At 44.3% G+C, this 18,429-nt stretch overlaps 1 protein-coding gene across 3 annotated transcripts in view; it reads left to right on the top strand.

Moving 5' to 3' along the window:
• The window catches only part of LOC143316243 (receptor tyrosine-protein kinase erbB-4-like), a 229,845-nt gene that overhangs the window by 147,832 nt on the left and 63,584 nt on the right, over window positions 1–18,429 (top strand). For all 3 annotated transcript variants that reach the window (XM_076724092.1, XM_076724093.1, XM_076724091.1), the window contains exons 4-6: window positions 14,190–14,324; window positions 15,791–15,856; window positions 17,704–17,822. In XM_076724092.1, the coding sequence (XP_076580207.1) occupies window positions 14,190–14,324; window positions 15,791–15,856; window positions 17,704–17,822 (320 nt within the window). The remainder of the gene's footprint in view (window positions 1–14,189; window positions 14,325–15,790; window positions 15,857–17,703; window positions 17,823–18,429) is intronic.

Raw genomic sequence — 18,429 nt, 5'->3', positions numbered from 1 at the left:
GAGTCTTCCAGCGCTGCGGCTCACACAAAGACAGCTGACTGATGTTGCCTCTTTATGCATCTATGCTTGCCTCCGTTTTCAACTTTTTCCCACCTGACGTTCATCTCAAATTGGCACTTAAGAGGGATCTGGCTTTATTTATATACATTTCACTCAGGTTTGAGGAAAAAGTCCCTCCTTGTGAAACGGGGGGCAAAGTAACCATGATAATTGTGTTTGGAATATGTATTTAAAAAAAAATACTTGCAAGGCCTCTTTATTTAACATAAAGCTTGTGGTGTGATCTCCAAAAAGTGGTGTAATTACAGAAAGATCAAATAGAGCAAAAGCGGCTAATGCTAATACCCACTCTCACTCCGGACTGCTATGAGGAAGAGGAAGAGTAGAGGGATGGGGCTCATTAATAATGAATTCAGTGTCATCATTAAGGCGCCAAATGATTAAAACATATCTCCCAGCTTCAAACGCTGCTTTGCTAGCCCAGAAAATGCTGCAGTCGTGGATGTGCAAAGCAAGCGAGCCCTTCAGTGTGCTTGTGAAATAAAGTTTTGCTTTTTTTCTTTCATCTTTACCCCCCTTTTTGTGGGAGTGTTGAAACACTACAGCACCAGTATTACCTTTTGAAAAAAAAAGAGAGAGAAACACTCAGTGTTATGTAATGCAATGCAACCCACAGATCTGCACAGATGCTTCTTAGATATGAACTTTCATGCCAAGCCAGGTTGGAAATCATCTTTGTTGCACATGCCTGAGTCCTCTCAGCTGTGTTGTTACCTGGAGAAAATATAGCCCAGCCAAAAGAACCACAACAACCTGCCGCCTGTTGCTGCTCAGTGTCTCCTCTGACGAGCAGATAAGATAACACAGCAAAGCACATCTCATTGAAAAAAAAAAGGTGACATTCATCGACATGCAGATGCACAATAGGGTGCCGTGTCTGACTCCGCGCTTTATTTTCTCATCTCTTTATTTCCCTTTTTTTTTCCCCCACTCTTGCACCCAGAAGTCATTGTAATGCCACACCCGGGCTCAGTTTTATCAGTGTTGTGCTGTCAGACACTGCGCTGCCGTTGGTGTGTTTTGTTTAAATCCTTTGACAAGAAGACCCAGGGGGCACAGGGTTTGTCTCCATTAGTGGCTGTGGCATGTCTGGAAGGAGGGCTAAATGATCTCTAATGGAATGGTAATAGTCCCCCAGGGCAGTGTGTCCGCTGCCTTGTGCACCATTCTTTGATGTTAAGGTTCACTTCCACCAGCTGACGCGCTGTGTTCTGTAGGTCAGTATCAGCTGACCCTGGCTAAGTGAACCGCGTACACACCTGACAGAACCCCCCCGTGTGTGGTAATGGTCCGTAATCCATAATACTGTCGAACATAGCAGGTGAAAAACCTCCCAACTTCCCAGTCCTGTGTTAAATGTCAAATCATGTCTTTAGGGAGTTTGCGTGGGTCAGCTTGGAAGCCTACCAGTAACGTTTAAGTAAATGGGAAGCATGTAAGTTAGCAGTTCTAACAATATTGTAGCTTACAGAGCAGTGACCATAATAATACCCCCTGGGGAATTTCGAACCTGCAGGTGGATGGTTGATAGAGGAGAAATGCTTTATGAACTGTACAGCTGTCTTTTCAGGTATAGCAGCATTGACGGCTTCAATGCAAAGCGGGGCAGCACTCTCAAACTGTCACCCTGAAAGAGCACAAAACCTGTGATTTCATCATGTCATGCTCCAGACTAAATGTATGGTTTAGGGTGAAGGACAGGAGGTTACGATGTGGAAGTTAGAGAAAGGTGAAGCAAATGTTCCGCCTGAAAAGCTAATTTCATGATAAGTACCCGAGCCTTTAATGGCACAAGCTTGAAATATTGGCAGCTCAAATATTTATGAAATATATTCATATATTCATGCATATATCGTAAATGTGGATATACAAAAGTGGAATAATTTTGAGGAAAAAAAGGCTTGAAAATTATGGAATGAAAGAATTACAAGTTAAAGTCGGACACCCGTTCAGATTTCACCCAACATTATCTGGTAAAAACAACAGTAGGCCTCCTGTCTAATTAAGCTCAAACTCCCCAGTTCTGTTGAGAGTGAAAGTGGTGGGTGGTGAGGCTGAATGAGTCAGCGTTTCCACCCCACCAGCCCTTGGAAATCCCACCTAATCAAACCAAATAACCGTGACTTCATCAAACTTGCTCATTAGAGCTGAATTCATTTAATCGGGAGATTAGAATTACTTGTGACCAGACTCTTGTGTTCCCCTCTTTAAATGATCTGAGCCACAAGCTGTAAGCACCGTTTTGGTCTTTAATAGAGCAAAACTTCAACTTGTGTTATTCGGGCCGAAACCAACCAGCCTCTGATGTTTTCGGGCACATCACAGGACATCACTGCTCTGTCAAAGCCACTCTCCTTGATTGAAAGATTATATGTTTATCTGCAGTTTGAGGGAGTCGGTTGACCACAATTGGTTGTGAAACCCTTCTTAAAACACATTTGATAACTCCAAAACTGCGATGTCATGAAGCTAAAAGCAAGGCTGACATTCTGACAGTGTAATTATATTCAAAGCGGCTGCTTGTTTGTGTGGCCATGAGGCACATGCTACCCTCCTGACATTGCTACATATTTGTACGCTTCAAGGAAAATGAAAGGTGTGTGCTTTGCACCGCGTCCGTCTGCATTCTCTCTCCAGGCGTCCGCGAGCTGTTTGACTTTGCCGAGCATTTAATGACATTTTTTTTAAGTGCCCCGCCTCAGTCCGAGCCCCTCTCGAGATCTGTCTTGTAACCCCCACTCCAAACTCCAAATCCATTAGAGTGTCTGAGCGCAGCCAATCATTACGGCTGATGAATATGTCCGTCCACAGCGACTCTTGAAGAAGTCATGAGGTAGAGTCGGGAGAAGGGAGGAGTGGAGTCATGCTGGACTGGCTCACAGAAGCTCACACTAAATATACTGTAGAACCAGATGGAGGCAATTTACTGGTCATAGCTGATTTGCTGGTGTGTGTGTGTCGGTGTCTCCCAAATTACCCAAGCGGAGGGATGAGTGCTGCAGCTCCGTGCCAGCAAATGACAAATTGCCCATTTAGCCCATTGTAGGTGTCAATTTTAATGCAGAGGGTTAGCACTGTTTTCGACACTTCTTAAGCATGAAACTATGTAATGAGTCGGATTTGAATTACAAAATGTGTCAGACTAGCAGCTTGTGTGTATATGCTTGTGCACTGCAGGTGTCAAAGCACACACATATTTAGGCTCTATGGAGCAGGGTTCCTCAACTACATTTGTCCAAGGGCCAGACTTTCAGATACAAAAAAAATATATATATTAAGGCCTAATAGCCCATATCAGTGCGAACAGACTCCTAAAAGACGCGTAAATCCATAACGATAACTAGACACTGAACTAGAAAATGCTGTCAGACCTCTGCCAAGGAGGAAGTCAGCGCTCAATACAAACCCCACTGTTCAACCGCTAATGATTGAATCCCAATTAACAACAACTTTGCTAGCTAATCGAGGATCACTCTCAGGACCGACTGTTGCGCCTGTTCTGCTGGTGAGTGACGTTAGATGTGCACATTTTCTGAATTCATTGATGTTCTGTGGGCTGGGTGGGAAGCTTCGGCGGACTGGATGTGGCCCGCGGGCCACCAGTTGCCAAGGAACCTTTTCCTTTTTGGTTTCCTGACACAAGAATGGACATTTAATAATAGCCCACATTTCAGGTTATGAGCAAAGCTGCTCAGCAGTTTTACTGTCTTGATGGCTCCCCCATGGTCCATTCATAGCACCCTCTAAATTTTAGTTTGATGTTCCAAGCTTGGGCAATTGTACCAAAACACTATTTCCAGCACAATAACAGAGCAGAGAGTGGACCGACTGTCGAGGTAACTCCACTGTAAAACAACTTGTCACTGCTGTTGTCGAAAAAACAACATGGGGCAGCAATTCTGGGGTTGTTTGTACTTTGAGACTGGACCTGGCAATTTATTTGATGAGTGAGTTGCTTGACCTCAGGGTCACTGAGACCTATTAAAAGCTCAGTATAAAACTTCAGAAACTCCATGACTGGTAAAAGTGCTCTTTTTTCTTTTTTCCTTTTTTTTTTTATTTTTGCACAACTGTGGCTTTTTTGAGCTTTTGATTTTCATTGATTTTCAAAGCTGTCCAGTTTCCTAACTTAACAAAAATGAAATTTCAAGTGCTTGTAAACTGCATTTTGTTTAATTCTTAACAAACTGCTAATAGCTGGGAGTGAACAGATTCCCAACTAATCCCCCCGCCAACACATTCCCTCACATCATTGTTGATCATTGACGACCACTGCCGTTTGTTACCTTGATTAGCATTCAGCAGCGCTCCCGTCTCTTTGGCTGGCTCTTTTGTTTGCCTGCGCTGATTGGAGGGCCTCTGGTTAATTTAGATGCAGGGAAGCGGTGACAGAAGAGGGCTTATTAGGGCTGTGAGCCCATCCCGCCTTAAGTGCAGAGTCTCCAGTTCCATTTTCATTTGCCTCCATTATTGAATTTGCTGGCTTCTCATTCGCCCTGATTGCATTTTGTGTCACCTCTAAAAAAAAATGTACAAAAATCGGCCTCCCTTCGAGGCACAGTGACAGTCGGAGGGGAGACTTACATTATGACAGCAATGAGGCAGGCAAAAGTTTGGAGATTGACACTCGAATACATGTTTTAACCCCTTTATTTCAATTTTGAAGGCTTTCTTTATTTACTATGTTGGATCCAAACGTCTGTGGAAATTTTCCTAATTACAATTATTGTGTAACCTGCATGCCTGTGGCTGTATTTTAGTAAGAGAAGGAAGGAGAGTGAGGAAGCTCACCAAAGGAGAGCAGGAGTGTTTATGTCTGCTTGTGTGTTTATAAGACAGAGAGGGAGCATGACGGGTGGAGCAAGAGTGGGTGGAGGAAAAGAGGAAGAGTGATGGCAGGGATTCATTTAGCATCCATTGAAGCTTTAGAAGTAAAAAAAAAACCAACAAAAAAAAACCCAGTGTCATCTCCGCCTCCACCTTTGAGCTGCCTCCTCCAGCACCTACATAATCTCCTAATGTGAAGCGTTTTTCATAAGGATTCATCGCAAAACAATATCATTCGAGACTGCGAAATTTAATCAGGGGCTTTAAAACACAATTATGGTTATCGGGGATGACGCGGCAGCGGCGCTCCGGATCGTGGGAGAGGAGGTGTTGGGGGGGGGTTGGAGGGGACCTCCCCCGCACTGTCTGCGCCCTAACGCTCCTCTCCCATTTGTCACCGAGCACAATATCTCTTTGGCTGGCAGAGCTAATAATGGAGAAGTGGGGAAACGGGACTCTGGAGACCCACCTCCGCCTTTCCGTGAAGATCAGATAAGTTCTCCTCAAGTCAGAGGCCCTGAGCCACTGTGGATCTGCTTGTAAGGACTGTATCATTTATAAAACGCGGCGCACCCCTTTGACAGCTTTTTAGGCGCGTGAATAATGCAGCTCTTTATAAAAATGAGCAACTGCAGGACTAAGATGTGTCTCCAACCGGAAAGAAGCACCACACTACCCACTTTGCGCTCCGAAAAGTTCATTTCATTTTGGTCACTCGCAGCACCAAACCCCCCGTTTTGCTGATGCTTTGCCTTTTCGTGCCTCGAGGCAAACTAGTTGCCATTTTCTGTCTCTATTATCTCAGCGATCTGCAGCCATTTATCTACCAGCGGCTTGTTTGCAGTCTGGAGACTTAACAGTTATTCATGGGATTTGAGAAGTCGTTTTCACTTAAGCAGCTACTTTCTCAACAGCTTCTGTTATTTTTTTATTTTTTTTTTTTTCCTTTTTTCTCCTCTTTAGAGTAAACATGCTTGGAGGCACTGTACATTGGAGTGCTTCACAATTAAACACAGAGGGTTTCCTCAGGGATTGACTGCTTGTTTTCCAGTCATGTTTTCACCGCAAATTGTTGGATTTCTCAGTCTCGCTGTAAATTGGCCGAGCAGTGAAATCCGCAACTAAATTTTAATTACGGCGAGTTTTTATTTTGGCCCGATTTACCAGAAACAACCACACGCGCGCGCCGTCCCCGACGCACCCACAGCGCCACTGAACAATCCCGTTGATGCACGCACAAACTTCCTCTCCTCATTCAGAATTCCCACTTGCAACACTTGTATGTGTGTCTTTTTCTTTTCTTTTCTTTTTTTTTTTAACAGGACGTCTCTTTGTTCTCTTTCTTCTTGAGCGTAGTCCATTCAAGACAGTGTAATGTGGGCATTCCAGCCATAAGATGAAAGAGACTTTTACACTAGTGTGGGGAACTCAGCTCTTTATTGTTCCCCCGGTTCGACTGATCCCGTTGCAGCGCTCTCTCATTGCCTCGTACGTGTGTGTGAAGTTCAAAGTGCTTTGTGAATACTTCAGGACGGACGCCGGTTGGCTTAGAGTAAGGCAGCTTGAGTGGAGTTCTTGTTTTCTGTAGCCTGTTTTTGGAAGACTAAGCTCTTTTTTTTTTTTTTTGAAGAACAGTCATTTCTATCAATGTTTATCCTAAACACATTATTATCTGAGAGAAATTGCTGTTGAGGACAGCTAACGCATCACACAATCTCTCCGTCTCCCTGTTCCTCTAACTTTACTTCATTGGCTCTCATGCGAGTCATTATTTTCCTGAGTCGCAGATTTGTTGCGGTTTCGGTGGCGTAATGTTCATCGGTGTTCCCTGAAGAGGTTGCACTCTAAGAAAATGAAGGCAATTTGTTTCATTCCCCACTTCGGCACCTTCTGTCATGCCAGCTGTCTGCGCTGTGTCACAGGCCACACAGAGCACCGGGAACTGATGCATGTAAATGGCTGCAAGGAGCTTACACACATACCGTAAATTCGCAAATAAAAGCCAGCCTTCAAGCGATGCCTCGGCCTGCTGGGTCCCCAATAAAGGCCGCATTAAAAAAATAAAATAAAAATAAACACACATGAAATTAATTGGCTGACATGCTTAATTCACAATAATCTACACTGTATTAATTCAGTGCATCATTACTACCCTTATCTATTCTCACTCTAATTTATTCCATTTGCTTAAAATGTCCTCACCTTTCGTGTTTGTGTTAAGCAGCTGTCAGCGATTCTCAAGACTTCCTGCAGAGGTTTCACATTAAGAGTATCAGAGAGCTCAGATTTCCACCTTTCAGCCTGGCTCACGGGCTTCGCTCGGTGCTGGAGGACTAAACTAGCATGTGACAAGAATACAAAGATGTTTTACACTGGGACCAATTACCTGAATGTCTATTTATAGTATTCACGGTGTTCTTTCATCATGCGTTTGCCTTGTGCACCCAAAGGTCTGCTACGACCAACAGCGTGTACATAATTAAATGGAGATTAGAGTGTGTGAAAATGTTTTATATTTATTTTAATTAAAAAGTCGACCAGGAAATTATGAAATTTACTGAGAGCAGCGAAACCTCAAAGTAGGAATGTAATGTACATGTACATTGTCCTGAATTTATGAATAACTGGTGAACATAGAGGTGTTGCAGCAATAGCAAGTTAAAAGGGAGCAAATTTGAAGACAGCATGGCATCTTGTGTAGTGAATTATGTTGAAAAGTACTTGTAGAAGAGGGAAATTAGAGGTAAAACCTGTTTTTAGCTTGTTTCAAATAAAGCCCCCTCTGCAGTTGAGGTAAATGAACAGTATGTACGCATGAAGAACATTAACTCTCCAATCATGTCTCATTAATTGGCGCTACAGTGGATCTTACTGGAATTTCTATCAAGGCTTCATTTTTATTTTTGGAAAACAAAAAAAGGAAAAATTACAAGGCGCTTCCCTTGGGGCTCTCTGCGTTTCTCTCTCAAGCTCTCAGTGATTAATTGGCATTTAAGAGGTAAAGCTTCAGCTTAACTCTCCAGCTCTGCCTACAAATGCGAGGCTTTGCCGACCTAATGCAACAGAGCGCCAAGATGCTTTTCGCTATCGGACAGGAGCTGTTTATCACAGGGATTTTGCATGTCTGAGTGCAGCGCTTCACACGTTCACATGAGAATTTTAGAGGTACTTGATTACAAGTGCAATTTGTCTTTTTTTTTTTTTTATGTTTGCATGCGCATCCAAGGGCTTTCCCGTGTTTGCCTGTGTGCTGGTGTGGCTTGAGAAAAAGAAGGCAGGCCAACTGTGGAAAGAAAGAGTGATCATCTCGATTTCTCGGTTCCCCGTGCTCAGCAAGTCAGCCCATCACTGGAGTGAGAAAGTGCATTTCATTCGGGAGGGGATGGGTGGGTCTGAGGGGTGGTTGCGGGGTGGATGATGACAAGGCTGGAGAGATGATCCTAATAAAAAAGAGCAGAGTGGATGGCCTGAACGCACTCCGCTTGAGTTGTGTGATATGTGACACGCCCGCCCCCGAGACAAGACAATAACGGCAAACGCATGGACTCATCAGTCGAGGACGGATCACTATTACGGCCTTATTCATCAGCATAATTAGGGAGAGAAAGAGATGTGGGACAAGTGGCTAGCAGCACTGATGAAAGCTCATCAGCAGGCTCCCTATGGAGCTATGGCCACTGATTGGTGCTGGGGCCATCATTGCCTAGAAACTACTTCAAAATAGGGGCTCTTCGCTCTGCTGAACGACAGTAAAATGAACTTAATTGGCTTGAAAAGGCAGCTTGGCACAGGGATAATTTTTGCTTCCTTTACAATCTATGCACTGATTGGCTCAGTCTCTATTTTGAGGGACGTGTGACGCACAATACAAATGAATATCCGCAAGAAATCTTATACCACATTATCTCTCCAAATTAATTTTTTTTTTAATTTAAAAATGATCCCTTTCAAAATCTGGCGCCTTTATTTCTTTTTATAGCTCAGCATCATCACTCAAGGGTCACAGGGACATTGTCAGGGCACTCTCACTCTGTCTTTGCGCTGTAATGTCAGCAATCTAGAAATTACAGCCAACGCTGGTCCCTCTGTTTCTTCTGTGCAAAACTGATTGCAAAATGTTTAATATAACTGTAACGCAACGGGTGTGAAAAGGTTACTTCCTTATCCTGTTCCCCAACATTATCAAGTTTCCTCAAGTGTTAAGTCATTAATTTAAGACCAGCGTTTTGCCCTTTAATTAGTTAATTTATCAACTTTACTTGCAGCACACAGGCTTGTTTCAGTCGTGGAGCTGTATTTGTGTTCTACTAATTTCTGATCAAGAAACCATCAGAATAACCGGGGATAGATGAATTTGTTTGAGGACGTTAGCATAGATGCTGCTATCTGTGTAGCAAAACCGTCTGATATGGAAGGTTAATGGCAGCATCCCACGCGTGAATCAAAAAGCTTCCGATCAAACACTTTTCGAGCTTTGCCATTTAAGAGTGTCACATTTTTTGCACCTGAAAGATCAATTTGTGTTTGAGGAAAACATGACACGATCACTTAGCAACAGGTCAGGAATAAATGAATGCAGGAGCAAATTCAGCACTGACTGTGCCTTTCATCTCGTTGCAGGTCATCTGCTTGTTTAATGATATTGAAAACAGGTAGGGATGCTTGCCTCTTCAAAGCAGCCACGGGCCACTGTCAAGCACCTGAGGGAAGGGGAGACCAGTTCGACTGTATCGCCAAGTTGATTTGCTCATGTTTACCTTCAGACATCAACAGCGACAGCAGGTTAACCCTGGCGTGGCAAATCTAATTTCCATCACGTCGTTGTCAATTATCGTGTAGACTTTGTACGTGCACCCTTGTTTAATTCACCCCTCTTCCTGCCTAAGCGAGTGGTACGTTCCAGTTCAGATGAGGCTGAAAAGGTACAAGTGTGATTTGCTGTTTGTGATGGGAAGCAGGTTGCAGCTTGCTGTAACTGGCTTTCGGTTAATTTCAGGTTAGTTTTAAATTGTTTTCATCGAATTTTCCCCATTTATGTGATTTTTAGCAATAAAGCCCCTGCATACGGGGTTACAATTGTGGCATTGATAGGATTTGACAATGTGGCAGTAGTCAGTAAATGCATTTCATGAGTGGTTCCATTAAATAAAGTCATTCATTGATTTATTCAGCTTTATGTGACAGTATTCTCCCAATCATCTTCTCCACCAGTGATCAGCCCATATCCCACTGCACAGTTCCACATCAAATCTAATCCCTAATTCTACACGACAGTCCAACTTTCGCTTGGTGAGATTTCCTTTTCCCCTCCACCACAGCGAGACACTTTGTTTCATAGCCAAGATGTAGCAAAATGCTCCACCAGAGACTGTCGTGAACCAAACATGACCTGAGCATATGGCAGCGGAGCCCTCAGCTACTACATACACGCATAAAACGGCATCGACTTTGTCACCCAGCAAAGCACCCGGCGGAAATAACTGCTTTGGTCCAATGTCCAGACTATCAAAAGGGAAGATGGGAGCTTTTTTTTTTGTGTCATATTAGTCCATTTAAAAGGCTGCAAGGTCCATCAAGGCTTATTTTTCAGTCAAGTGGCCATCAAAAGTGCAGGAATTGAAAAAAGCAGTGAGGATTGCAGTCAGTGGTAATTTAAGATGTTTCCAAAATTGCTCATCTTTAGCTCAAATAATCAATAGAAGTTGAATGAACAACAAACACTGCTTTTGCAAAGCTCCTTATGGTTGTGTGGAATTACTGCAAGCAATGTAGCAGACGCTTAACGTTGTACAGTATGGGCTGCATCGTGTGCTACCAACAGCCTTTCAGAACGAAAAATCAAGCAGATCCCAACATTTCAGTGCAAATGTCAAACAGAAGTGTATCTCTCAACGTCTTTGATCCGAAGCAGTCTTTCCTTGGAATGGTTGGACTTGACCTGTGGCGCTCACTTGAGGCACCCGTTAAATGTACGATTTTGCAAAAGAGTGGAAAGTCGAGACATTAGTTGCAGCAAATCATAAATTGCAGATCCAGTGACTATACCACACCACTTGCCGAATCCAGAGCTGCAACCCAAAAAGCTTTTACGAACAAATCACAGGGACGTTACGCCCGCTTTATAGAGCAGCACCAGTAAAATTCGGTGTAGTCTATTTATGTAAAAGGTTTGGAAATTATTACTTTAAATTAAAAAAAAAAAATGCATCATAATTAATTTTGTTAGACTTAGCAATAACCTCTTCTCTCTCTCCTCATATCCCTCTTCCCTCCCTCTCCCACTGCCCTCTCTATCTCTCACCCCTCCACCCCCTCTCCCCCTTTGCTCTGATGCAGGACAATAGCTTTTATGACTACCTCGTAATTCACAGCAGCGTGGAGGGTGAGGGGAATTAGGTGGGTGAGGGGGTGCAGTGGCGGTTGGTCGGCTGTAGATCTCCCTCTCCTGATGGAAAGATCGAAGCATGGACGGGTGTAGGGGGGTACTGGAGAGGAGCGGAAAGGAGGGGAGGGCGGTGGTTGCAGGACTCTCGCACCTTAATGAACGACCGCCCGATACAGGCTTGTCATCCCACTCCAAGAGTTAGTGCCCTTGCCGAGATGGACAGAAGAGGTGGCAATTTGTCTTGCGGCGAGCAGGGGGGATCTGGACACAGGCACTTAAAAGAGCATTTGGGACAGTGCTGGGCGGGTTGAACAGAAAGACGGCTCCCCATAAAACAGCAAAATGGATTATATCTGTCATACCTTAAAGGCTTCAAGTGTAGAAATTATGACTTCAAAAATGCTTTCTTATTTTGTCTTAAAAGTCTTAACTTTTAAATGGCAAATCTCATGATGGCTGTTTACATCTTTGGCGCCACTTAAACTACTACATGTCCATGGTTTCCGCTGCTGTCTGTGTACGTTGTTTGTTTTTGCGATATATTTGTGCACACACTGTGGGACTGTGAGAAACAATATTTCGATCGCTTTAGTTGTTTTTCTTTTTCAGTGTGTATCAGTTCTAGTCTCGCTTAATTCGCTTAAAGCTCTGGAATTTGGTCCATTTATCCAAAGTCAAAATTAAATCAAGTGCATTATCTCTGGCACATTTCAGCAACAGTGTCATGAAATCATGCTCCCCATGGAGCCTTCATTTTCATATTTCCGTCTCAGTATGCCCACTTATTCCACTAAAATGAAGACCATGCGCTCGATAATACAGACAAAATGCTAAAATTTGATAGCGGAGGCATGTCTTCATACTGTAATTGCGCCCTAGTCCAACTTCTTTGTCTGTGTCTCCTAACACAGCCAGTTGTCACATCCCCAGTTCTGCTATTTTTGCAAACGAACAAAACTCTTCGCCAAACTATTAGAAATCCTCAGCTCTTATCCAACATCATGTTGAAAATACACCTTTCCCAAAGAGACGCCTGGTTCAGCCAGACTACAGTGAGCGAAATTCAAATTGCTTCCTCTGTCAGACTGTGGATATGTTCCGAGTTGACCTTTGTCTGTTGTTTGTCGGAGGATCTTTTGAGGACTGAAGAGGCGCTTTACAGTGGTGCTCTGTATTGTGTCAAGGTGACCTGAGGGAAATCAGACTATAATCTGGCGATGGGTTAAAGGAAACACGCAGATCCCCTGTAGATAATTATATGCCTGTTCAATGCATTGTCAGTAATGTCAGAAATCTGCCGAGTGGGTAATGGATGGCTGCTTATTTCATTAGTATTTTTAAATGGCATCAAAGCATGCTGTCAATGCAGTCCACATATTATTTGAATGAAGCACAGCCTGTCCCTTTTTTCACTCACCACCCATGAATGCAGAACACCCCCCTGATAAATCGTCCATTGTGACGGGAACATGATTACATGAAGCCGCGGCTGTAGGCCATTCAGCGGGCAGACGGAGCGCTATGTCACCTCTAAGAGGGCTTTGAATAAATGTCCCCGTCTCTACCAAGGCCCACTTCCTTAATCAGGGTGTCGGATGGCAATGATTAGCTTCCTGCGTGTGCTTCTCAGCCGCTGAATCGTCCACATAACTCATACGCTGTTAATAATCTGCCTGGGGAGATAATACCCTTCTTTACCTTCAGCTAATCCAGCCCTGATGTGAACCACATTGTTACTTTTTTTTTAATATTAAATTTCATTTATTATGACAAGTACTTTCATGGAAGTACTTCATATTCAAGGAGAAAGAGATGCAAGGTGATTGTATCTAAATCCCTCAACTAGGTTAAATAATACAGTCAGCTGGAGTCCCAGAGAGGAAGAGACACTGATGGAGGGCTGTTGTTTCTCTTCTATCACAGGTCACAGCTTGGGAGGGGGGGATTACTGCAGCATCATTTCATTCTGTGTTCATATCCAAAACCTGGATTAGTAACCGGCCGAGAGATTAGAATTTATTATCATACTCCATGCGCAGGCATCTGTTAAGGGCACTGGTCCTTGAAAAGAAACATATTTTTGCTATTAAGCAAATGCTGGATGAGGAGGCCGCCTTTGTCTTTGGTGCTTTGCCTCTCGCTTTGATGGAGGGATGCAGAGTAGGTCAAGAGAACTGTGATCCCTTATTTTGTCTCCGTCAGTTTGATGATTCGGGCCTGTTGTGAGCCAAGAGAGAGCCATTGAAGATAATAGTGGAACAATAAAAAACTGAACACGTTCCAAAAGCACTTTATTTTTCCACTCTACCCCAAGAAATCAACGAGATGCAAGATGTAAATACAGTACATCTAAACCCCCTGAGCTCTTTACCTATAGCAGGAATCCCACTGAAACCAGGCTTAATTTAATAAACACTAATTTCAGTATCCCTCTATAAGGATTGGAAAGCTGTATATCCACTCCAGTTTACTATTTCAGTTTTAATCAACACAACAAGTATCTGATATCTTCCAGTGACATTCAAACTCATTAACTCTCAAGCCAAATGAAATTATTTAATACTCGACGCATAATGAGGAAATTATACTGCTGTAAAGTTCAGAGTTCTTTTCAGATGCGAGGCTGTTTTGTTTACGTCGTGAAATCCATTTACTTATTTTATGCGGAGTGGTTCTTTCTGAAACATCATTGTCTTTGGATCTGGCATTGAATTACTATGTGCATTTGTCAATAGCATTTATCTTCATGCTCAGATGCACTTCAGGGAACACCTTATGCAGCATGGTAGTCTGAGACAAAGGATTGGAGTTAACCTTGAAGTATTGATTTTCTGCCATCATGTACATGTGCTGTATATCCTTGGCTATGTGCTCATTCCTCTCTTTCTCTATCATTTTTTTCCCCCTCCCTGTGCAGAGATACTGAATGGGGGTGTTTACGTTGACCAGAACAAATTCCTGTGCCATGCAGACACCATCCATTGGCGTGACATCATCAAGAACCCTCAGGCTGAGCTGCTGGTGGTGCCATCCAACAACAGCAACCTCGGATGTGAGTACGGCACGTGTGTGGAAACCAGTACAACCAGTAACTTTGGAATCCTTTTTTTTTTTTAGGTATCATCTGTGAAAATGTGAAATCTGTGAAGGCAAACCCCATGCCAACATACTGTCAAAGTACACGCACAGACGCACACTCCCCGCACCAGCAGCAGCAGCCATGCCCTATCCCTTTTTATTCATTCTGTTTGCCTGGCGGTCATTTGGAAGCGAAATCACATAGCGTTAGATCAACGTGTGAACCTTTCCATTGTAGTGGTATGGTCACGGCTGTGCAGCGAGGCCCATGGAGCTGCTGTCTGCTGAGCTCTTTTTAAATCTCAGTGAATCTGACAGCTGGTTTGAAGCTGCCCACTTCCCCTGGTCCCCCCCCACCCCCACCCCCACCACATCCCCCTTCCTCCGTGGTCCCCGCAGTCCCTCAACTCCCCCTGCTTTGGACATAACAGGCGTCGCTATCCGGCGGACATTCTGTGTCAGAAGAACTGGCTGTTAAAGACAGACTCTCTCAAACTTTTCTGCGCATTTATGGATGAGCCTCTTGCTCATTTTAAGGGAGTGACAGGGAAAGCAAAGAAGTTTCTTTGGGCCCTCAGTATCAAAACATGTCAGGGTGAACAATAGGGACAGCTGAGGTGCCAAGTAACGAGCAAAGGCACGGACAGTGGGGGAAATGTTGAGAGATTCTTTGATGAAAAGGCATGATGACCTTTCTTTGCTTGCAGACCGAGCAGAACAAAATCCGCACAGCCTCGCGACACCAGCAGAGAGTTAGACAAGCTGGTTGCTCTGAAGTAGGTTTGAGGAGACACTTTTAAGTACAATACGTTTAAAACATTGCTGTTTTGTTGATTAGTCGGCGCTGATGGAGGAGGAGGAGGATGAAAAGCAACAAAGAACAGAGGAGGTGGGCCAAAAAAATGACAAGAGAGCGTGTGGGAGTTGAGGTTGCCAAATTGGGGGCCTTTGCCAAGCCGTAGTCAGTATTTAACATTAACAACCCCACAGTGGGAGTGGTTGAAGGGGCCGGGTGACAGTCTGCTGCACCGTTCCACTTACTCTGTAATTAACCCATAGTCAATTAAGTCTTGATGATGGGCCACTGGCAGATGAAGGCTGCGAGTTCTCTGTCACGTCCCACTTCGCCTGTGCAAGCGCTTGACGGAAGGGAGTAGAAGCCTGTCTTTCATGCTTGTGTTCTCTACAGGCCACAAGTCGCCACAATGACTGTGGGTCTATTGTCGGATGAGCGGAGGAGATTCGACAGATCTGTCACTGTCACCAGTCGGGGAGGTTTTAAGGGTGTGCGTGAGTGGACGTTTAGGCATTTGCTGTGCGAGGGCGCTGTGGCTTGATGCGTGTTTGTGCCTAAACTACATCTGAAGTTTGCTGAGGAGTTGTCTGATGCACAGCCCCTTTGTGTGTGTGTGTGTGTCTGTGTCTGTGTGTGTTCTGCAGGCAGACGCTGTCATCGCTCATGCAACGGACGCTGCTGGGGCCATCAGGAAGATCAGTGTCAAACCTGTGAGTATGCACGCACACACACGCTTGCAATTACTCCAGTGAGCCACGGGCCCGCTAACTAGGGTGTGACTAATAGGTCATTACAGATACGGGCTTAAAGAGATAGTTCAATATTTTGAGAAATTCACTTTCCTGCATGGAGTGAGATGAGAAAGTTTGACAGCGAGTGCAGAGATGGAGCTCGAATGCGGTTAGCCTAGCTTAGCAAGCACTGTACTTAAAGCACACATCTGATATCAGTCTTCTCATCTCACTCTCAGAGAAAACATCCATATGTGATCTGTGTTCATTAAATGTGTTGATAAACAGGCATTTATTTAAACTTTGGACAGAGCCGAGAGTGCTCTTTGCCCTGTCTTTATGTTAAGCTCGGCTAACTGCGTCCCTGCTGGAGCACACAAACGCGAGGCTGATTCAATATTTCCAAGTCCCTCCCAGCAAAAAAGGGGAATCAGTGTATTTCCCAAAATGCTGAACGATTTCCTTAAGCCCTCAAATAATGAGCGTAAACTGACATTGAGTGGACAAACCTCTGAAACAGTATTTATACTGTAGTGAATCACTAGAAATTGACATTGAAGTCCGGGCTAATAAAATTCTGTTAAATTCTGCCCATTGTATTTACTGAACTGAGAAAACTGAAGCTCCTGCACAGTCTGCTTTAAAATAGTCTATAATCTGATTTGATGCAGATTTATTATCCAAGTAAGCACTCGGATGCACAATTGCAATCAAAGTTTTTCATTGTCTTACATCTTATGCAGCTGTGGCGAGAGGAGTTGTCGACGAGCAACCTAACAAGCGAAAAAAGGGGACGGAAAGAAAAGAAGCTAATGGAAAGATAAAACAGGAAACAGGTCGCTCGGGAAATGTTAGTTCTGTATGATTGCGGGTCTGCTCTTCTATTCATGACATCAGGATCGGGAGACGGACTGGCCTGTTTTTCATAGACTACAGGGCCTCGCTGTATTTTTCACTGCTGCATCATTATGTTTCCAGCACAGCAGAGAGTGAGCACAGCAGTTTTTAATGCCTCAGCTTGAAGCTCCTGCTGACTCGCTGGCTGGTGTGTCTCCTACTGTACCAGTAATGTGTGGGAGGCCGTTATTTAGCACAAGTGTTGGAGCAACTTTGATGCAATAGGTACGAGCCACATCCAAGTGTTAGTACTTTATGAAAAAAAAAAAAAAAAACGACTAATACAGCTCCCTTTCAAGTTTTGCGGTTAAATGCAGGAAAGTATTTCCCTGGTTACCATAAGAGTTGGCACAGCAATGAACAGATCCAGGCTTTCTGGGAATTATCAGCACAGTTGGAAGGTGTCTTTGGCCGATCAGTCCACTTGGCTGTAAAAACCCGTGTATAAACACAAGCATGATGACTCAGTGAGGTCTAGTCCTATGGAACTTTTTTCAAACTTTATTAATCTAGGGAAACCAACTGAGCTCGCTCCAGCGACGTCCCACGTCAGACCGATACCTTGGGGCTGCCAAGAACAACCATGATTTGCCTGCTGCTGGTGTCTGAGCTGAGGCTGGAGGGGCTGGGGGGATGAGAAGCTCGCTCAGGGGCGCCTCAAGAGCAGTCGTTCAGAGAGGAGACAGCGCTCTCCGTGTTTTTAAAGTCCGTCTGGGCATTCAAGCAAGTGACCTTGCGGGCACGAACCCAGCTGTGCGACCTTTAGGTTGCTGAAGCCCCTAATTTGTTTCTGCTTGACGATGTTTGCGCGCACCCGTAACGTGAGAGGAAGGTTGAAGGCGGTGGTATTGGCGGGTTTTCATGAGTGTGAATGTGCGCATATGTCTGTGTCAGACCTTTAAAATTCTCTCTTTTCACTTCCTGGGCAGTGACAAAGACAGTGTGTGCAGAGCAGTGTGACGGGCGATGCTTCGGGCCTTACGTCAGCGACTGCTGCCATCGCGAGTGTGCCGGTGGCTGCTCAGGCCCCAAGGACACGGACTGCTTCGTACGTCAGATTACACACACACACACACACACACACACACACACACACACTTGCGCCCGCTTTATCACTTCCTCCTTCTCTTTCTTAACTTTCTGTCATACTCTTTTTTTTATATTGCCTCCATTCTCCTTCATATCTGCCTCACACACACACACACACACACACACACACATCCAAAGACCTGCATCATCCTCCATTCCACGTGTCCACGTCTTTAGTGCAACATCTGTTTGTCATCCTCCCCGCCCGAAAATGATCCACTTTGTTTACCGGCTGATAAATTGTTTGTCATTTTGCGGGGCTGTAAATTGTAATGCAGCAGCGCTCTTCAAAGAACAAATTGGTGATTCAGTGCTCCAATTAGTATCCCTTTTATCACCTCAAGTTCTTCGTATTTCGCGAAAACCCGTGCGCGACGCACGCATGCACGCACGCTGACAGGGATGATATTGTAGTTGTAATTCACAGAAAGGCTCATCCAATTCAATTACTGCCGTTTCAGCCTGTGGCCACAGACGACAAAACACTTAAGAGGTTTATGGGGAAACATTTCCCCATTTACATCATGGCTGTGGATCAATGGCTCCAATTTTTCTCCCATTTGGCT

This window comes from Chaetodon auriga, chromosome 23 (genome assembly GCF_051107435.1).
Source record: "Chaetodon auriga isolate fChaAug3 chromosome 23, fChaAug3.hap1, whole genome shotgun sequence".
NCBI lineage: Eukaryota > Metazoa > Chordata > Actinopteri > Chaetodontiformes > Chaetodontidae > Chaetodon > Chaetodon auriga.
Note: the sequence above shows the minus strand (reverse complement) of the source record. Positions and strands in the feature narration are given on the sequence as shown.